Source organism: Rhinatrema bivittatum, chromosome 16 (assembly GCF_901001135.1).
Source record: "Rhinatrema bivittatum chromosome 16, aRhiBiv1.1, whole genome shotgun sequence".
Classification (NCBI taxonomy): Eukaryota; Metazoa; Chordata; class Amphibia; order Gymnophiona; family Rhinatrematidae; genus Rhinatrema; species Rhinatrema bivittatum.
This window is the reverse complement of record NC_042630.1, coordinates 2997516-3020314: the sequence shown is the minus strand read 5'-3', so window position 1 is coordinate 3020314 and position 22799 is coordinate 2997516. Positions and strand designations below refer to the sequence as shown.

Genomic DNA, 22799 nt, shown 5'->3' with positions numbered 1-22799 from the left:
CCAGAGGAGATTCCAGCAAAATGCAGAGAGCGCAGGGGCTGAAAATACCAGGGGAGACTCCAGCAAAATGCAGAGAGCGCAGGGGCTGAAAATACCAGGGGAGACTCCAGCAAAATGCAGAGAGCGCAGGGGCTGAAAATACCAGGGGAGACTCCAGCAAAATGCAGAGAGTGCAGGGGCTGAGAAAACCAGAGGAGACTCCAGCAAAATGCAGAGAGTGCAGGGGCTGAAAATACCAGGGGAGACTCCAGCAAAATGCAGAGAGTGCAGGGGCTGAAAATACCCGGGGAGACTCCAGCAAAATGCAGAGAGCGCAGGGGCGGAAAATACCAGGGGAGACTCCAGCAAAATGCAGAGAGCGCAGGGGCTGAAAATACCAGGGGAGACTCCAGCAAACTGCAGAGAGTGCAGGGGCTTAATATTCCAGGGATGAGACACAAACAAAATAAAGTACAGAGGTTGAAAATACCAGAGCCATTTCTGTGTCTGAAGTGTTACTCACATCTTGGAATTTCTCTGTCTTGCACAGTGCATGAATATCAAAGGAGTCTGTGTCTGCAGGGATAAACATGTCGCCGTTAAAGAGATTGTATCCCACTTCTAGAACGCCTGCATCATACTGCCTCAGCTCTGGGGTATAATAAAATCGGAACCCTGAATTATCTCTCACTCCTAAAAAAAAAAAAAAAGAAGAGTAATTGTGATTTTGCCATTCTTTAACCAATCTTTCTTTGTAAATTACAGATAAGGATTCAGAAGAGCCATCCCTAAATTTTCAACTCTGCACAGATAAGGTGCCAGAAGTGAAATCATCCTATCTTAAAGCCTAGGATAGTTTCTAGTGTACTGCTCATCTGTACTACAGAACATGCTGTGAAATACACATTGACCAGTGCCTGTGACAGAATAATCCCCTATTCTACAGCACAGATACTGAGAGAAATACACTGACCAGTGCCTGTGACAGAATAATCCCCTATTCTGCAGCACAGATACTGAGAGAAATACACTGATCGGTGCCTGTGAAAGAATAATCCCCTATTCTACAGCGCAGATACTGAGAGAAATACACTGATCGGTGCCTGTGACAGAATAATCCCCTATTCTACAGCGCAGATACTGAGAGAAATACACTGACCAGTGCATGTGAAAGAATAATCCCCTATTCTACAGCGCAGATACTGAGAGAAATACACTGATCGGTGCCTGTGACAGAATAATCCCCTATTCTACAGCGCAGATACTGAGAGAAATACACTGATCGGTGCCTGTGACAGAATAATCCCCTATTCTACAGCACAGATAGTGAGAGAAATACACAGATCAGTGCATGTGATAGAATAATCCCCTATACTACAGCACAGATAGTGAGAGAAATACACTGATCGGTGCATGTGATAGAATAATCCCCTATTCTACAGCACAGATACTGAGAGAAATACACTGACCAGTGCATGTGATAGAATAATCCCCTATTCTACTGCGCAGATACTGAGAGAAATACAGTGACCGGTGCCTGTGACAGAATAATCCCCTATTCTACAGCACAGATAGTGAGAGAAATACACTGATCGGTGCATGTGATAGAATAATCCCCTATTCTACAGCACAGATACTGAGAGAAATACACTGATCGGTGCCTGTGATAGAATAATCCCCTATACTACAGCACAGATAGTGAGAGAAATACACTGACCAGTGCATGTGATAGAATAATCCCCTATTCTACAGCACAGATACTGAGAGAAATACAGTGACCGGTGCCTGTGATAGAATAATCCCCTATACTACAGCACAGATACTGAGAGAAATACACTGACCAGTGCCTGTGACAGAATAATCCCCTATTCTACAGCACAGATAGTGAGAGAAATACACTGATCGGTGCATGTGATAGAATAATCCCCTATTCTACAGCACAGATACTGAGAGAAATACACTGATCGGTGCCTGTGATAGAATAATCCCCTATACTACAGCACAGATAGTGAGAGAAATACACTGATCGGTGCCTGTGATAGAATAATCCCCTATACTACAGCACAGATACTGAGAGAAATACAGTGACCGGTGCCTGTGATAGAATAATCCCCTATACTACAGCACAGATACTGAGAGAAATACACTGACCAGTGCTTCTGACAGCATAATCCTAAATCCTCTATTCTGTTCAATGCTTGTGCCTATCTTTCAAAGAGAACAGGGGGATACACAATAAGGTTACTAGATGATACATTTAAAATAAGAGAAACATTTTTTATTCAATAGTCAGTTAAGCTCTGGAATTTGTTGCCAGAAGATGTGGTGAAAGCTGTTATTGTAGCTGCATATAACTGTTATGAAGAGAGAGTTGCAGAAATCCATTGCTTACTCTTGGGATAAATAGCTTCAATCTTTCTGCCCCTTGGGATCCTGCCAGGTACTTGTAACTTGGATTGGCGTCTCTTGGACACAGGATACTGGGCTTGATAGGCTCTTGCTCTGAATCAGTATGGCATGTTCTTATGTTATGTGTAGGGAAGGAGGAAAGAAGTCCCTCATTTAATTTAATGTGGATAAGTGCAAGGTGGTGCATATAGGGAAAAATAACCCATGCTATAATTACACAATGTTGGGTTCCATATTAGGAGCTACAACCCAAGAAAGAGATCTAGGTGTCATAGTGGATATTACATTGAAATCGTCGGCTCAGTGTGCTGCAGCAGTCAAAAAAGCAAACAGAATGTTGGGAATTATTAGAAAGGGAATGGTGAATAAAACGGAAAATGTCATAATGCCTCTGTATCGCTCCATGGTGAGACCACACCTTGAATACTGTGTACAATTCTGGTCACCGCATCTCAAAAAAGATATAATTGCGATGGAGAAGGTACAGAGAAGGGCTACCAAAATGATAAGGGGAATGGAACAACTCCCCTATGAGGAAAGACTAAAGAGGTTAGGGCTGTTCAGCTTGGAGAAGAGATGACTGAGGGGGGATATGATAGAGGTGTTTAAAATCATGAGAGGTCTAGAACGGGTAGATGTGACTCGGTTATTTACTCTTTCGGATAATTGAAGGACTAGGGGGCACTCCATGAAGTTAGCATGGGGCACATTTAAAACTAATCTGAGAAAGTTCTTCTTCACTCAACGCACAATAAAGCTCTGGAATTTGTTGCCAGAGGATGTGGTTAGTGCAGTTAGTGTAGCTGGGTTCAAAAAAACAGGATTGGATAAGTTCTTGTAGGAGAAGTCCATTAATGGCTATTAATCAAGTTGACTTAGGGAATAGCCACTGCTATTAATTGCATCAGTAGCATGGGATCTTCTTAGTGTTTGGGTAATTGCCAGGTTCTTGTGGCCTGGTTTGGCCTCTCTTGGACACAGGATGCTGGGCTTGATGGACCCTTGGTCTGACCCTGCATGGTAAGGCTTATGTTATGTGCGTTCCAGCATTTGTGTATGGGCAGTGCCACTATTTGAGCCTCGAGTTTGCATAGGGGGCGGATGGGCCTCAGCGTTTGAACTCAGGCGAGCTGCCTTGCTTGCTAGTGAAGAAACGCTGCCCCCCGTTAGATTTCCGCGTTTATTCTTTTTATATTGCCCTGGCTTGCCTCTTCTTGCTCGGTTGCACGGGCCCGGGCAGCCACGTTTTGCGGCTTCCTCCCCGGGGAAGGAGAGCGAGGCGCGCGGCTTCTCCGGGCCGCTCTGGAGTGGGCGGGGCCTTGAAGGTTGCGCGGGAAGGGAGGGGGAGGCGGTATTTAAACTTCCGCTTTGAAGGGAAAGGAGAAAATACCTGAAGGGGAAGTTTCCCGTCGATAGCAGGCTGAATTAGCCCTGCTGTTATGAGACCTGTCCGTCAGGCACAGGAGGCGGAGCTTCCCAAGTGAGGTCAGAGCTTTGCTCTGAGGCTGCGCGTGTGTTCCCGCGCTGGATCAACGACTCTCCTCAGTCTGTTTTTCCGCGCGCGGGACACGCACGCGGAGCTCCTAGACCTCCTCAGAAATATAATAAAAGATGGCTGAAAAACAACAAAAAACCCGACCATCGGGGTTTAAACCCTGCGGCTGCGGGAAGGTGATGTCTATAACAGACACCCACGACAAATGTTACCGCTGTTTGGGCCCGAACCACGATATCACCACCTGCACTTCATGTGGACGGATGTCGCCAAGAGCCCGAAGAATCCGAGCCGAACGTATGGACTCCCTGCGATCACCCTCACAGGTGAGCTCTGTAATCACGTCCCCATCTGGCCAAAAAACACTGTCTACGGACACGGGCTCAGACAGGCCCAAAAAACGCAAGTGGCAAGAGGAACGTAGGCCCTCAATAAAGAGTCCACCTACTAAAACCTCTGAACACTCCCACAAAGAAAAATCTTCACAAGACAAAGACTCGGACGAGTCCTGTCATCTAAAACACTTATCGGAACGGGGACCCGTTCTCCATAAACAAAAGCGCGCCAAAACTTCGGCGCCAAAAACTACGCCTCCTACGGCGCCGATAATAACGCACCTCCTCGCTCCTACAGAAGACGCGACGCACGAGGAACGAAGCGACGCGACCCATATTAAACGGACCGGCGCGGCGCACACGGCGCGGACCGGCGCGGCGCACACGGCGCGGACCGGCGCGGCGCACACGGCGCGGACCGGCGCGGCGCACACGGCGCGGAGCGGACCGACGCATACAGCGCGGAACGAAACGGCGCACTCGGCGCGGGCCGGAACGGCGCACACGACGCGGAGCGAAGCGACGCCCACGGCGCAAATCACTACAGAACCACAGAAGGACTCTGTGTATAAAAGAAAACGATACGCATCTCATACCACTCATGTACCAAGCCGGAACACGACGCATACTACGCGTCCAGATTCACCATCTTCCCAACGTAAGATTACTCCACCACAATCGACAAAGGAAATTGACTATTTCCACACTGAGTTAGATAAAGGAGATGTCTACTCTCATGCGACTTCCTCCTCTCTCTCGGATAGGGATCACTCTGATTTTTCCTATACCTCCAGAAACCGGGATGATATTAATCCACTGCAGGAACCATTACGAAAGAAAAAATCTCTGCCAACAGAAACTCGTATCCATAAACAACTTACACCTCAACCTGCATCAGAAATTTTGAAAGCAAAAATTTCAACAACCCATGCCTCACAAAAAGAAAAAAGAGGCATGTCTCCAAATACAAAAGAGGCCTTCAAATCATTATCGTATGCTTTAGCAGGTTTCTATGAAAATATGACAAGAAAATTTGATATGTCTACTTCACCGGAAACTGAAGACAACCATTCACCAATACACTCGACTGTCACTTCTCCTAGATCAATCAGATCTGAAGAATTAACTCGGTCACCCATAGACCCAACGACACAATACTCTCCAGCTATCTCCCCTATAACACCTCATTATAACCAACCCGTCGATGTCTCGCTATCGCCTGACCGCGGACAGGGAACCCAATTCAACAACCCTACTCCGGATTCCTCTACGGGTTATCCATCAGATCCGGACGTCGATCAAAACGAACCATACTCCCCACCAGAAGATTTGACGTACCCAAAATTTTTAGAAAAAATGGGAAAAGCGTTAAATATTACGATACAAAAAATACCAGATCCAAGAGCAGAAACTCTTGACCTATTAAAAATATTTGATACACCACACGAACCAACGGCATTACCCCCACACACAGTTTTGCATAGTTTGCTAGAAAAATCATGGGACACCCCGTTTACAATCCCTGCGGTGTCCCGTAAAATTGATATCAAATACAAACTACAAAAGACCACGCACTACTCCAACACACAGCTGCCACACACCTCTTTGGTAGTAGAGTCAGCGATGGGAAAAGCCAGAAAGAATAAGCTGCATTCCTCAACTCCACCAGTTAAAGATATGAGAACTCTGGACGACTTCGCAAAAAGAGCCTACCAGGGATCTATGTTGGGGGCACGCATATACCACCACCAATTTTATCTAACACAATATTTATATGATTGTGTACAAAAGATAAAGGCAAATCCAGAACTCACAGATTTCTCCCCAGTCCAGGATATGGAGGAAGGTATCCGACACCTCCTCCGCACCACTTATGAAGGATTCGATACTACTTCTCGAGTCTCCGCTAGTGCCATAGCAGCGAGACGATTAGCCTGGCTGAAGTCGAGCTCCATAAGAGAAGACGTTCATACCAAACTTGCTAATCTTCCGTGCAAAGGTGATAACCTTTTTGGAGAGAAACTTCAAGAGACTGTTGCACAGTTAAAAGAACAATCCGCAGCAGTACAATCATTAACAACTCAACCCTCATATCAGACAACAAGAAGGGGATTCACTCCATACCGACGTCAACCCTTCCAAAGGAGACCGTACAGGCAATACCCATCATATCGCACACCTCTTTATCAATCCTACCAACCATACAGTAGACCAGCTTCGTCACAGAGTCAACTAAGGAGAGGCCGTGGACGATCTCAACGCCCACAGCAGAACCAACAACAACAAACTACCTCCAACAAACCCTCGCAGTCTTTTTAACACTGCCTCAGCCACTACCACAACAACAACAAGCAGGAAGGATATCTATGTATTATCAACAGTGGGCTGCCATCACGACGGACCAATGGGTCCTAACTATCATACGACAGGGATACCAAATTCCATTCCATCAAAAACCACCCCTTCCACATCCTTCGTCCAGAATATATCAAACAAACGCAATAGAAATTCGCCAAGAATTAAACAAATTGCTACAGCAAAAAGCAATTCAACTTCTACCGAAGACCTCCTGGGACGATGGATTTTACTCCCCTTACTTCCTCATTCCAAAGAAATCAGGAGACCTACGTCCAATCCTCGATCTCCGTCAGCTCAACAAATTTATAATAACGGAAAAATTCAAAATGATATCCCTCAAATCCATCTTACCTTTGATCCAACGCAATGCATGGATGTGCAGTATCGACCTCAAGGACGCTTATACTCATATTCCAATGCACCCCTTGTCATGGAAATACCTGTCGTTTCAGGTCCTGAACAACCACTATCAATACAAGGTACTACCTTTCGGACTGTCCACAGCACCGAGAGTCTTTACCAAATGCATGGCAGTGGTAGTGGCTCACCTCCGCCAACAAGGAATCATAATCTTTCCATACCTCGACGACTGGTTGCTGACAGCATCAGACCCGACGTCCTTACATCACAATCTCTCACAAACCATTCACTGTCTCCAAAACCTGGGACTTCTCATCAACTACCAAAAGTCGCATTTTCAAGCAACCCAAACCTTACAATTTCTAGGAGTTCTCCTAGATACGATCAGGCACAAAGTCTTTCTAACACCAGAACGACGAACTACAATGACACAAATATTCCGCACATTACAACGCATACAGCGACCAACAGCTCGACAAGTCCTTGTAGCATTAGGGCACATGGCAGCGGCTATACATGCCGTGGCAAATACCCGTCTACAGATGCGTCAAATACAATGGCACCTTCGCCGTCAGTGGAAACAGCACTCACAACCATTGTCTTGGAAGATCCAAATGAACACAGCGATAATCAATCAACTTCAGTGGTGGCTCCAACGACACACCTTAAAGAAAGGAGCACCTTTCATGATCCTTCCACACAATGCGGTTCTCACTACAGATGCGTCAAAGAAAGGCTGGGGTGCCCATCTAAACAAGTTTCAAACACAAGGTCTGTGGTCGTTAACAGAACAGACCTTGCCAATCAATCTCCTGGAACTCCGGGCGATTCGTTATGCATTACGGGCTTTTCTCCCGTATATACGGGGTCACAGACTTATGATCTACACCGACAACCAAGTAGCAATGTTCTACATAAACAAACAAGGCGGCACGGGTTCCTGGCCACTATGCAGGGAAGCAATTTGGACATGGGAATGGGCGTGCAAACACTCAATCCACCTACAAGCCACTTATATTCCAGGAATAGCCAATACACAAGCGGACAGACTCAGCCGCATTTTCCATCCACACGAATGGGAACTTCACCAAGAGGTAGCAAACTACATCTTCCAAACATGGGGAACACCCTCCATAGACCTCTTTGCGACCGAACACAATCGCAAAGTAGAGAACTTTTGTTCAATTTGGCCGAGTCCGTTACGACAAGCGCAAGACGCTTTTCTCCTCCCATGGACACAAGAACTCCTATATGCCTTTCCACCGATTCCGCTGATCACACGTACGCTGCAAAAATGCATACTGGATTCAGCACAATTAATTCTTATAGCACCTGCATGGCCTCGCCAACATTGGTATCCTTACCTTCTACACCTGTCGGTACAACCACATATTCGACTTCCACTCCGAGTCGATCTTCTTTCACAAGAAGAGGGTACATTACTTCACCCACTCCATCAATCTCTACACCTCACAGCATGGAGACTGAGCGGATCCTCCTAGAGGAACAGGGTATCTCCGTCATGGTTCAAGACGTCATCCTTGCATCACGCCGACTATCCACAAGGAAAAACTATTATTCCAAATGGCAGAGATATCTTCGTTGGTGCATGTCGGAGTCCGTGGACCCCTTATCCTGTCCTCCAGCACGACTGTTAGACTATCTTCACACTCTACATACCTCAGGCCTAGCCACTTCTTCAGTGCGAGTACACCTCAGTGCCATTGCGGCGAGACATAGATTATATAAAGACCAATCCATTTCCATGCACCCTATCATTTCTAGATTTCTCAAGGGACTCACGAATTTGCGTCCCCCAATCTCAAAGCCACCAATACCGTGGGACCTAAACATTGTTCTGGACCAGCTCACGCAATATCCATTTGAGCCTTTATACTCGGCTCATATGAAATACCTTACATGGAAAGTTGTGTTCTTAGTTGCCATCACATCAGCAAGACGAGTGAGTGAACTACAAGCCTTGGTACATTATTCACCATATTTGCAATTCTTGCCGACCAAGGTGCTATTACGACCACATCCATCATTTCTACCAAAAGTGGTAACCTCTTTCCATCTCAATCAATCCATTGAACTTCCAATTTTCTTTCCAGAACCACACAACTCAGACAAAGAAAAACAACTGCATACTCTAGATTGTAAACGTGCACTAGCACTATACACATTAAAAACTCAATCTCCAAACAGACCATCTCAACTATTCTTGTCATTCAACCCGAATATGCCTGGGAAACCAGTAGCTAAACGTACTATAGCTAGTTGGATTGCACAGTGCATTCAATTCTGCCATACCAAACGACAAATCTCTCTACCCTCTCGACCAAAGGCACATCAAACAAGAGCATTAGCAACCTCTGTTGCCTACCTCGCCAATGTGCCACTTTTAGACATTTGCAAGTCAGCAACGTGGGCTTCTCTTCACACCTTTGCGGCTCACTACTGCCTAGATCACCAGTATACAACAGACACTAGACTGGGCCAGACAGTTTTACAAACACTATCAAGAGAAAATACTGAGTTCGATTGACACACTTAGGCATCACGACAAATCATACAAACTACTACCGTGATGCTAGCTTTGAACTCTCATAACAGCAGGGCTAATTCAGCCTGCTATCGACGGGAAAAAGCAAGTTTGCTTACCGTAAACGATGTTTCCGTAGATAGCAGGATGAATTAGCCATGCTGACCCACCCTCCTCCCTGTCAGTCGAACTTTGTGCTCACGCTTGCTATTTCACAGACTGAGGAGAGTCGTTGATCCAGCGCGGGAACACACGCGCAGCCTCAGAGCAAAGCTCTGACCTCACTTGGGAAGCTCCGCCTCCTGTGCCTGACGGACAGGTCTCATAACAGCATGGCTAATTCATCCTGCTATCTACGGAAACATCGTTTACGGTAAGCAAACTTGCTTTTATGTGCGCGCGCGCGCGGGAAGGGAGGGGGAGGCGGTATTTAAACTTCCGCTTTGAAGGGAAAGGAGAAAATACCTGAAGGGGAAGTTATGTGCGCGCGCGCGCGCGGGAAACATAAACCGCAAGAAGAGTGAGAAGAGGGCGCGGGTGACAAATGTCACTTAAAGTCTTCAAGAGCCGGGGGGGATCAAACACTGTCCCTATGAGGACTGGGGAGGTTTCCTGTGTGGGGGAAACATAAAAGATGAATTTCTTCCTGAGGTAAAGAGCAGGCGGTGAGGACCGAAGGGAAAAAGTAAAGAACCCCGGCTGCTCTGAGGAGAAACTTTAAAGCTGAGAGGAGCCTGTGAACCTGGGGGGGGGGGGGGTCTGTGAGGCGCCCCTGTGAAATAAAAAATGCACCCAGGCGAAGGGGGGAGGCTGTGGCGGTGCATGAACGTGGACGATGGGAAGAGCAGCGCCCTGTACAAGAAGTGGCTCAAACAAGAACTGGAATACCCCTGTGTGGAGCATTAACTCTGAAACAATCAAACAATAAACAGATCCTGCTTCTAATAAGTCATGGTGCAGTGGATGAGCATCATGTCACTGGCTATGCAGATAAAGCCTATAATGACATAAAGACCTGGGAATGGTGCTGCAATAGGCAAATAAGGTAAAGCCTTTGAGCACTGTGTATCCAGATTAATCATCCCTCATTCCTCACCTCTCACCTATATCTGGCCATTGGGATTGCTTTTTGCTATAATGAGTAGGAGGTAGTGCACCAATCAACATTGACTGTGCACTTAACTGAATCCTGAAGGTGGCCCGAAAATGAATCCTGAACCGATAAGGTTAACAATGCACATCTCTACACTTATAGACTTATACCCCAGCCGAGTCCAGAGCAGCTTCTGACGCTGCCATACAATAAATACATGCACGTGCAGCACGATGGCATGATGCTTCAAGGACTGCCGAGCAGAGATGGGGGCGCAGACCAGCAAACCTGCTGAGGGGAGCAGCTTCTGACGCTGCCACACAATAAATACATGCACGTGCAGCACGATGGCATGATGCTTCAAGGACTGCCGAGCAGAGATGGGGGCGAAGACCAGCAAACCTGCTGAGGGGAGCAGCTTCTGACGCTGCCACACAATAAATACATGCACGTGCAGCACGATGGCATGATGCTTCAAGGACTGCCGAGCAGAGATGGGGGCGCAGACCAGCAAACCTGCTGAGGGGAGCAGCTTCTGACGCTGCCACACAATAAATACATGCACGTGCAGCACGATGGCATGATGCTTCAAGGACTGCCGAGCAGAGATGGGGGCGAAGACCAGCAAACCTGCTGAGGGGAGCAGCTTCTGACGCTGCCACACAATAAATACATGCACATGCAGCACGATGGCATGATGCTTCAAGGACTGCCGAGCAGAGATGGGGGCGCAGACCAGCAAACCTGCTGAGGGGAGCAGCTTCTGACGCTGCCACACAATAAATACATGCACGTGCAGCACGATGGCATGATGCTTCAAGGACTGCCGAGCAGAGATGGGGGCGAAGACCAGCAAACCTGCTGAGGGGAGCAGCTTCTGACGCTGCCACACAATAAATACATGCACGTGCAGCACGATGGCATGATGCTTCAAGGACTGCCGAGCAGAGATGGGGGCGCAGACCAGCAAACCTGCTGAGGGGAGCAGCTTCTGACGCTGCCACACAATAAATACATGCACGTGCAGCACGATGGCATGATGCTTCAAGGACTGCCGAGCAGAGATGGGGGCGAAGACCAGCAAACCTGCTGAGGGGAGCAGCTTCTGACGCTGCCACACAATAAATACATGCACGTGCAGCACGATGGCATGATGCTTCAAGGACTGCCGAGCAGAGATGGGAGTCCACCTGTCCAAGAAGGGGCGCAGCTTCTTCCAGCACAGACCAGCAAACCTGCTGAGGGGGGGGGGCTTTAAACTAGAATCATTGGGGATCGGTGAACAAAACCCTCAGAGAAGTACAACGTTAACTCATTCACAAATGGGAGAAAAAAGGCAACACTTGGAAAGCTATGTATACTAATGCAATAAAGTCCCAGATCTAGAGGCAGTCATGGGAGAAGCTAAATTAGATACAGTGTCTGCCACGGAGATCTGGTGCATGACTGGGCTTCAATCTATTCAGGAAGGAAGGAATGGAGAAACCGTGAACAATATTAAAGCAACAGCATTGCTGGGCTTACAAGATAAAGAGGAGCACTGTAGGTTAATCTGTGCATTGGGACCTGAATTCACTTTGGAGCTGGGATCTACCTGAACCAGAACCTTTCCTGCTAAAGTTAAGTCCATTTTGGTTGTTATCTGTTGTTATCTGTGCTTAGAAGTAGGGCATTATATTTGCCAAACCTAGTGCACTGTCTGTAAAAAGAAGCACAACTGAAATAGAAAGTTGGGAGGGCTGTTAGTCTGCTGTAACTGTTTAACACCCTCTCACCCTACCCCTCTACCCACCCACCCCTAGGTTTGTGTTTCTTATATAACCTGCCTAGATTCATAAATGGCAACAAGGTAAATTAGTATTTCCATAATTGCTATTCATCAAAAATCAAAACTTACCAAAATGAGGACTATCCAATGTAACTGCTGTGGAGCCTTTATTCTGAGGGAAAGCATCTGGAAACTTAGGGCTTGCCCAATTTGTGCACAACTCTCTTCCTTGAAAAAGGAGCTGACTGAGGTTAAAGCTCAATTAGCTTCAATTATAAGAATTACACCCACATTGCATTACTCAGAAAATAATTCCCCAACATCACAGAAAAACCAGAAGTCAAGAAAAAGAGATTCATTAGGCTCAGGTAGGACCCACAGTCACCCATTCTTGACATATGGGCAGCCAACAGATACACCCTCCCACTCAAACAGGTCATTAATAAATTCTTTAATATCCAGGATTACAGTGGGCTCTGGTAGAATTAGACCTGTGATGAGGAGACACACAATGTACCAAATGCAAAAAGAACAAGCCTTCTCTATATTAAAAACTGAAGAAGTTCTTGAGAAAAACCTTGAAGTGTTACCAGAAAAGAGAAAACAAACACAATGCAGGCAGAATTTCAAGATCCATAAACAAAAGAAAAATCTAATTGAGATGGACAACTCTGTCAACAGTGGCACAACTGCAAAAGGAAAGAGTGAAGTGAATAACAAATCTCAAATAGAGTCTCATAAGGAGTCCAGGACCCCCCCACTGGGGGGGTCCAGTGATCTTCCACTCTCGGGCAACAGGTGCGTTGATAGAAATGGCACCATTTTGCTTCCTGTCCCCCAACGTCACGAGCATAGGAGATCGCTCCTGGACCCCCGCTGGACCCCCAGGGACTTTTGGCCAGCTTGGGGGGGCCTCCTGACCCCCACAAGACTTTCCAAAAGTCCAGCGGGGGTCTGGGAACGACCTCCTGCACTCGAATCGTGTTGCCGTATGGCAAAGGTAGCGCTGGCGCCATTTCTATCACGCACCCGTGGCCCGAGAGTGGAAGATCACAATGGGACCCCCCCACTGGACCCCAGGTAATTTAAGACATTTTGGGGGGGGTTCGGGAGGGTGGGGGATTTATTTTAAAGGGTCGGGGTGGGTTTTAGGGATGTTTTAGTTTGCCGGTTTTCCCGCCCTCCCCCCTTCCCCTCCCCCTTCCCCCGATTTACAATTTTTGACGATAAATCGGGAGAATTCCTATTAAATATCGCCTCTAACGATTTTTGACAATTTAAAATATATCGGACGATATTTTAAATCATCAAAAAACGATTCACATCCCTATTCATTCCTGCTTGTACTCTTAGACATCTCTGCGGCGTTCGAAACCGTGAACCATAACATCCTTCTAAATCGCCTCTCAGACATTGGATTATCTGGATACACCCTCAGATTGTTCAACTCCTTCCTCAATAACAGAAGCTTTAAGGTCACAATCAATAATAAAGAATCCCCTAATTTCAAATTTACTCTAGGCATTCCCCAAGGCTCTTCTCTATCCCCTACCATCTTCAATATCTACCTTCTGCCCCTCTGCCAGCTGCTCACAAATCTAAACCTAATTCACTACCTATACGCAGATGACGTTCAGATCTTGATCCCTATAAAAGAATCCCTTCCAAAAACGCTCTCCTACTGGGAGAACTGCCTTAAGTCCATTAACCGCCTACTCACCAGCCTGAACCTGGTTCTCAATGCAGCCAAAACAGAAATCCTTCTTATCTCCCCCAACCGTTCAGCCAACCCCAATCAGATAGTCTCAATCCCTCAGACCACTCAAGTTAGAGATCTAGGAGTCATCCTTGATAACCATTTGAACTTAAAGAAATCAATCAACAATATCACAAGGACTGTTTCTACAAGCTTCAAGTTCTGAAAAGACTCAAACCCCTTCTTCATTTCCAGGACTTCAGAACTGTCCTCCAGTCAACACTGTTCTCTAAAACTGACTATTGTAACACTCTCCTCTTAGGACTCCCGATTTCTGCCACTAAACCATTACAGATGCTCCAGAACTCAGCAGCCAGGATCTTAACCAACACCAACCGGGGAGCTCATATCACTCCCATACTTAGAAACCTGCACTGGCTGCCAATAAAATTCAGAATCTTGCACAAAGCCCTCACCATAATCCACAAATCCATCCACAACCAACTACCTCTAGACCTTCAGTTCCCATTAAACTATACTCATCTGCAATACCCATCAGAGAGGCACATAAAGGAACCCTTCAAGTCCCCCCAACTAAATCCACACGTCTAACCTCCAAAGAACGGGCATTCTCCACAGCAGGCCCCACCATCTGGAACAACCTACCGGCTGCTCTAAGATTGGAACCCTGCCTGCTTACCTTCCGAAAAAAACTCAAGACTTGGCTTTTCCTCCAAGCCTTCCCTTAAGTTCCAACATCTCAACATTACTCTCTATCAGACTCAGCCCAATTGGCTAGATGCCCGGTCCAACCACAGTATAGACATTTGTTCTCAACCTCTAGTTTTTTGCTGTCCTTTTATTTCCAGGCTACTCTAGCCCCCAAGTTCTATCTCCCTGTTATATGTAACTGCGCTTCCTGTTTTGTGGTTATGTTTAGTTAATCCCTAAGTTCCATGTAAACCGGTCTGATATGAATCTTGTCATGAAGTTCGGTATAGAAAAAAGTTAAATAAATAAATAAATAAATAAATAAATTACTAGCAGTATGCCTTAGGGATCAGTCCTGGGACTGGTTCTTTTCAACATTTTGTGAGCAACATAGTGGAAGGATTGTAGGGAAAGAACTTTATAATTTCTAATAAATATTATATAATATTTCTGCTTCAATTTTGTGCTTTGCTTTTGCAAGACAAACTGACACTGCGGGCTAAACAGAAAATGCTGCATTATCTAAAAGAACTGGGCTTCAGCGCTATGGGAACCTTGCTTAGAATCAACAAGATCATACCGGCAATTTAGTTAGTTGCAGGCCCATTAGCATACAAGGCAAGGATGAACTTATATGCAGAGCAAGAATGAATTTACATATGGATATTCAGAATAATTGTTTATAATGGAAAGCCAATCATAGAAATTTTGACAATTTTGTAACCTAGTTTAGGAGTTGGAAATTTACAAGAGAAAAATCCTGTATAAAGTTTTGTTATCAGTGAAATCATTTGAGAAAGAGAGTTTTGTGCTGGTGCTGTGTTTAGCACCCTGCCAGTCTCGCTCTCCATAAGGCCTTATTATATTATTTTATAGCATTTGAATAAAAAGCTTTTCTCTACAGCTGTTAGCGCTATTTCAGAGAACCACAGCAGGATAGACACCGAGGAAGGTGTGGAAAACACGGGGGAGGAATGCAGCAAAGCTCAAGGAATGGTCTAGAGACTGGCAGCTAAGATTTAATGCTAAAAAAATGCAGAGTAATGCATTTAGGATGCAAAAACCCAAGGGAGAGCTACAGTATTGGAAGCAAAATTCTTGTAAACATGAAAGAAGAGCAGAATCTGAGGGTGACTGATGTTCTTAAGGTGGCTAAACAGGTGGATAGAGTGAAGGCAAAAGTCAGAAAGCTGCTCGGCTGCACAGGGAGAGGAAGGGTCAGCAGAATAGGGAGGTGATATTGCCCCTGTATAAGACCCTGGTGAGACCTCACTGGGAATACTGAGTGCAATTCTGGAGACCGCACCTTCAAAAGGATAAGACCAGGATGTAGTTGGTCCAGAGGGAGGCTACTAAAATGATCAGAACTAACATGTACACCCTAGGAGAAAGGCGAGATAGGGGAGATATGATGGAAACATTCAACTATCTTAAAGGCTTCCATGCACAGGAGCTGAGCCTTTTTCAATGGAAAGGAAGCTTTAGAACGAGGGGGGTCATGGGATGAGGGTGAAAGGGGATAGACTTGGAAGTAACCTTAGGAAATAATATCTCTTTACAGAGAAGGTGGTGGATGCACGGAATGGCCAGTGGAGGTGCTGAAGGCAAAAACTGTATATGAATTGAAGAAAGCCTGGGATACATACAGGAGATCTGTAAGGGAGTGATGGGAATTGTAAAGGCTAAATAAATTGGATAATTGAGCAGACTAGATGGGCCATATGGTCTTTTTCTGTGGTGTTTCTGTTTATTTTTATTGGATCTTCATAAACAATACAAATAGTATAAATCTCTTGACAAATGTGCTTGGAATAGTCTTTCTGAACTGGTGCATCCTGCTTCCTCTCTCGCCATATTTAAATCCCATTAAAGACCTACCTTTTTAAATCTTAGGCCTGATGTCTGCTTTTAACCTCTTTAACTTTCTTTTCTTTTTTTAACCATTATCTTAGTTTATGAAATTCCCCGTTTCTTGCCCTGTATGTTTGTATTATTAGATTGTAAGCTCTACTGAGCAGGGATTATCTGTTTTGTGTGTTTGTACAGAGCCACGTATGTTGTGTAGCGCTATAGAAATGTTAAGTAGTAGTGGTAGTAATACAAATGAATGACAAACAAGAATAAACCCCAGAACAGCTCAGGTGTCACCCAAAAACTTTTAATAGCATACCCCCATGAATAATAAACCACACACATAGCCACTCGCTCACATCAACACACACTGTATGTCTATGTTTTTATGTTGTATCATTTCATTATACAAAATACTATAAATAAAACATAGTAATAATTAATACTCTATTACACAACTGAACTCATTCCCCACTCTCACAAAGGAGAAAGACTAAAGGTGTACGTTCTAAAACATAGAATCACTTCATTTAAATTTCCTAAAATAACCCCCCTCACAAGCCAATATACAAGCTGAACAAGTTACATCATAAATAACTACATTGTTGTGTGTCTTTAGATTGTATTACATGTTGGTGACGTTGGATCTCATGTCATATTTGATTTAATTGACACTGCAATACTATTTTTTGATTAGATGCATGAAAAAAATCGTTCTGTTTAACTGCGACGAGAGAAAAATTATATAACATTTTGCAAGAAAATAAGCTTTTATTTTTGCAGTCATAGTCTAAATAAGAGTGTGATCTTATTTTGATGTGGTTGATTCTGGTTTGTACAGCGCATTATAGAGTTTTTAATGTTTTATTTTATGGTTTTGTGTCTTTGATTGTAATTATGTATGTTTATTGTAGTCTACATTAAACAATTTTGCAATCATGGAATATAAGATTATTAATTAAATAAATAGATAATAATGTAATGTAATATAAAAAAAAACCAACCCCTCTTGTCTAAATAGTCCTAGTGAAGCCCCCCTCCCTGCTCATGCACCCAGGCAGCAAATACATACCACTTAGTCCGTTAGGGTTATTATAGTGAATTTCTAGTCTGTAATAATGAGGATCAGAATGGGTGCCAATAGAAAGCCCGGCTTCTGGTGGGAACTTTAAAGACTAGGAAATGAAGGTGAAATGAAATAATATAAATTATAATGAAATACATTGCTCAGTATTTCACTATTGTATTTCTACAGCACAGATGCTGCGAGAAATGTTCTGATCAGTGCCTGAGGTAGAATAAGCCATTATTCTATTCTGTTGCACAGATACCGTGAAAAACATGCTGATCAATGGTTTTGATAGAATAATCTGCTTTTATATTCTACAGCACAGATGCCATGAGAAACATACTGATCAATGCCTGTGATAGAATAATCCACTATTCTATTCTACAGCACAGATGCCACAAAAAACATTCTGATCAGTGCTTGTGGTGGAATAATCCACCTATTCTTAGACACTATGAGAAATGTGCTAATCAATGCTTGCGATAAAATAATCTGCTATCTCTTTGCATATGGAAAGGTGGATTCAAAACCAGTGGGTTATGCACTTCTACCAGCAGATGGAAATGGAGCAAAGCTGACATCATGGTATATATATCCCTGCAGTGTCGTCAGCCCGCCATATTTTCCATCTCTAGAAGATGGTGAACTATTCGATTTGGCTCCACCTACAGATGGAGATCTGCATACACTTGAAGTGGTGCAAGTGGATCATCTAAAAAAGGGGGTTTACCTAGGATCACTGGACTGCCTAGGACAGGTGAGAGCCTCCGGGGTTGGGGAGCTTACTGTCAGGAGCTGATAGCGCAAGGGCACTGGAGTACAGAAGAGTCTCTCTGGAGCATCAATCGGCTAGAAATCCATGCCATCCGGTTGGCATGCTTGAGATTTGGCGACCAATTGCAGGGTCAAATGGTCTGGATAATGTCAGACAATGCAATGACAGTGGCTTACATCAATCAGCAGGGAGAAACCAAGAGCCAGCAAGTGTCGCAGGAAATAGCCCAATTTATGGAATGGTCAGAAGTGCATTTTCAGGAGATCTTAGCCTTGCACATTGCGGGAAGAAACAATGTAAGAGCCAACTTTCTCAGCAGACAGAGTCTGGATCCAGGAGAATGGGAATTGTCAAATGAGGCATTCCAGCTTGTAGTGGATCACTAGGGCCTTACGATTCTGGACCTGCTGGCAACCTCGCAATGCGAAGGTTCCTCATTTCTTCAGTTGCAGGAGAGATCAAAAGTCCTTGGCATCAATGCCCTCGTGCAGGAGTGGCTGGAGGGCAAGCTTCTGTGTGTCTTTCCCCCATGGCCCATGATGGGCAGAATGATTTAAAGTCTCAAAAGTCATACAGGGATGGTGCTTCTGGTGGCACCAGATTGGCCCAGAAGACCATATAAGCAGATTTACGAAGGCTCTTGGTAGACTCTCCCCTTCAGTTTCCAAATCCATGGAATCAGGTATGGCAGGGGCCTGTTCTTCATGAAGATCCAGCTTGATTTTGTCTTATGGTATGGCAAGAATATTCTGCTGCGGTGATTGCCACCTTGCTACGAGCGAGAAAGTTCTCCACTTCCTTAGTGTATGTGTGGGTTTGACGAGCGTTTGAGGCTTGGTTTGATTGAGGGGTTCTTACTCGTTCGGTTTAAATCCCGCTCATTTTGTAATTTTTGCAGGATGGATTGAGTAAAGGGTTGGCCCTTAATTCATTAAAGGTACAGGTGGCGGCTTGTCTGTTTTTGAGGTAAGGTGAATGGTGGACCCTTGTTGGCTCATTCAGATGTAGCCCATTTCTTGAAAGGAGTGAAGTATCTTCGTCCTCTCCAGTGGATACCAGTGCCTTTGTGGAGTCTTAATCTAATTTTGGATTTTTTGGCATGCCCTACTTTTTGACCGATGCGTAGCCTTTCCTCGAGGTTACTGACCTTGAAAACGGTGTTTCTTGTGACAATTTGTTCGGCACATAGGGTTTCTGAACTGCAGGCCTTGTCTTGCTGGAGTCGCCCTTTCTACGGGTGACTCCAGGGGCGATTCAGCTGTGTACTTTTCCTTCTTTTTGCCAAAAGTGGTCTCAATTTCACTTGAATAGGTCTATTTCCCTGCCATCTCTGAACAGGGAAAGAGATGCAGAGGAATATTGCCTGTTATGGCCCTTGGATGTCAAGAGGCATATCTTTAGATATTTGGAGGTTTCTAAACCTCTCAGAAAGATGGATCACCTTTTTGTTCTCCATGGGGGAAGTAAACAGGGCAAGCTGGTGTTGTGGTCTGTGATAGCTCACTGGATTAAGGAGGTAGTCACGGCCACATATATGGATGCTGAGCAGCCATTGCCTAGTTAGATTAGGGCTCATTCCACTAGGGCTCAGGCAGTGTAGTGTCATAGGCGGAGGTTAGATTGTTGTCTCCCGTTGACATTTGCCAAGCTGCGACAGGTCCTCCTTACATACTTTTTCCAGGCATTACTGCCTAGATGTGCAGGCCCAGGAGGACACAGCCTTTGCACGTGCAGTGTTGATCGGACCACGGGCAGCCTCCCACCCTGTTCAGGAGTAGCTTTGGTACATCCCGCTGATTTTGGATCCACCTGACTGTATGCTAAGAAAGGAGAAATCACTACTTACCTGATAATTTCCTTTAATAAGGACAGGTGGAGTCATCTTCCATCCCTTGGCTGCTGGATGGTTGTGCTATTGTCCTCCTGCATGGCAGTGTGTTCCAGGGGTAAATGGTAAGTGTTACTCCAGTCCGTAGACTACTGCTATTACACTCTTTATCTGAGTTCAGTGTTTTTCCTGTTGGCTGAGTACTGGAATGGTTATTTGTTAATCAAGTTTTGTTAGTTTGTCTGCAGTTGGCTTTTGCAGAGAATACTGGCAGGCTGATGTCACTGCAGGGGTATATATTCCGTGATGTCAGCTTTGCTCCATCTCCATCTGCTGGTAGAGGTGCACAACCCACTGGTTTTGGATCCACCTACCCTTATTAAAGAAAAGTAAATTATCAGGTGAGTAGTAATTTCTCCTTCTATTCTTCAACACAGACACCGCAAGAAACATTCTGATCAGTGCCTGTGGTAGAATAATCCCCTTTTCTACAGCACAGATATCATGAAAAATTGACTAATCTGTGCGTGTGATAGAATAATCTGATATTACGTTCCACTGCACAGATACCATGCGAAACATGCTGATCAGTGCTGTGATAGAATAAACTGCTATTTTAATCTATAGTGCAGGCATGATTAAGCAGACAGTGTTTTCTGTTGGATGTTTGGCTAACTCACGTTTCCTCCGACAGCCCAGGCAGCCACCACCTGTGTACACTGATAATAGATTGCATCCTTTGGGTCCACACCGAAGCAAGGTCCCGCTTCAGAAGTAATGTTGGTTATGTTGGGGCAGGAATAAAGAACTATGTGGTGAACCAGGTTCTTACTTCTTGGCTGTATGACTGGATCAATCTGCAAAAAGGCAATGGGCAGAGAGTGAGAGAGATCAGAGAAGGAGAGAGAATAAAAGCTGAGAGAGAAAATCACAGACTTCCCACAAAAGAAGGAGCAGGAAAACCTGCGTCTAATCCTGGGGGAAGAGGAGAGAAACAGCAGCGAGAGCAGCAGAGTCTGTGGGATCCTGCCCCCGGGCCAGAACCAGGATCTGAGCACAGACAATCCGGACCAGCACCAGAACCTGGGATCTGAGCAGAGACAATCCGGACCGGCACCAGAACCCAGGATGTGAGCAGAGACAATCCGGACCGGCACCAGAACCAGGATCTGAGCAGAGAGAATCTGGGCCAACACCAGAACGTGACATCTGAGCAGAGAGAATCCGGGCCAGCACCAGAACCCGGGAAGTATCTCTGTAATTCTCTCTTTAGGTGTTACTTTAGAGACAGATGGACAGATTGTCAGGCCTGGAAAGATGCTGGAATGTGAATGGGACCGTACCTTGTAGACGTGATATTTCCGTGAGAAGACGAAAGGACCAGTGAACTGGCAGGCGTATGTGGTTTCATTTGAGGGTACCGTGTACTGTTAAAGAGACACAGGCATTGAGTTCAGGAAGGGAAGCCAGAATTATCTGCCTCTCTTTTTTCACTTCTCTCTCTCTCTCTTTCCATTCCTCCTCTATGTCTTCATTTTTCTTTTTTAATTTATTTTTCCTATCACACTCCCTTTCCCTTTCTCTTCTCCCTCCCTTCCCTTTTTTCTAAGAACAAAGAACATAAGACGTGCCACGCTGAATTAAACGAAAGATCCTTTAAGCCCTACATCTTGCCTCCAACAGTGGTCAATCCAGATCTCTAGGAGATACCCAGCAGATCTCAATGAGTAGATCCAGTCCCTTGTTGCTTATTCCTAGGGATAAATAGTGGCTTTCCCAAGTCTACCTGGCTAATAATGAACTTTTCTTGTTGGAACTTGTCCAAACCCCTTTTAAACCCTCTGTCTAGATGCGTTGACCATGTCCTCCACCTCTCCCTCTCTCTTCTGACCCCATCTATCTTTTTCTGCTCTCTCCATTCTTCTCCTTTATCTGTCCATCTCTCACTTTTGTCAGTCTCTCTTCTTTTCTTCTGTTTCACTTTCTTTCTGTCAGTATCTCCTGCTCTCTCTTTGACTCTCTGTCTTTTCCTTCTTGCCTGTCTCTTTATTTCTTGGTCTGTCTCTGCAATTTTCTTTCCCTTTTTGTCTGACTGGCTTTCTTTTCCTGTGATTCTTGTCTCTTTCTGGTATTCTCCCCCTCTGAATATCTGTCTGTGATTTTCCTTTTACATCCCTCCCCTTCTGTTCTTTTAACCAGAGCCTCGCCCTCTCCAACTCCCTAGTACTCACATTCTGCATGAGGATATCGAAGCTGCTGGACACGACGGGTTCTGGATCGTTGCTACTTTCACCATCATTTAGCAGAATCATGTTCTTCTGAAAACGATTCTCCCTGTGATAGTTTATGTCATCATCTCGTCCGAATGCTGCAATCACTGTCATAGTATCTTCCTGAATGAGACAGAGAGACAATCACAAGCTGCAGTGCTAAGCCAGGATTCTAGGGCAACACTGCGGGACCAGATGGTTTCAGGCCCAGGAAAGGATTTGCCCACTGCATGCAGCGACATGTTCCAAGTTGTAAG

At 45.2% G+C, this 22799-nt stretch overlaps 1 protein-coding gene across 2 annotated transcripts in view; it reads right to left on the bottom strand.

Annotated features, from left to right (window-relative positions):
* Window positions 1-22799, bottom strand: part of LOC115078024 (putative DBH-like monooxygenase protein 2) — a 55760-nt gene that overhangs the window by 19682 nt on the left and 13279 nt on the right. The window contains exons 4-8 of one of the 2 annotated variants that reach the window (XM_029580593.1): window positions 22504-22665; window positions 21616-21699; window positions 20953-21129; window positions 17673-17775; window positions 503-672 (exon numbers count right to left, since the gene is read on the bottom strand). In XM_029580593.1, coding sequence (XP_029436453.1) covers window positions 503-672; window positions 17673-17775; window positions 20953-21129; window positions 21616-21699; window positions 22504-22665 — 696 coding nt within the window. The remainder of the gene's footprint in view (window positions 1-502; window positions 673-17672; window positions 17776-20952; window positions 21130-21615; window positions 21700-22503; window positions 22666-22799) is intronic. The other variant, XM_029580594.1, reaches the window with a different exon arrangement.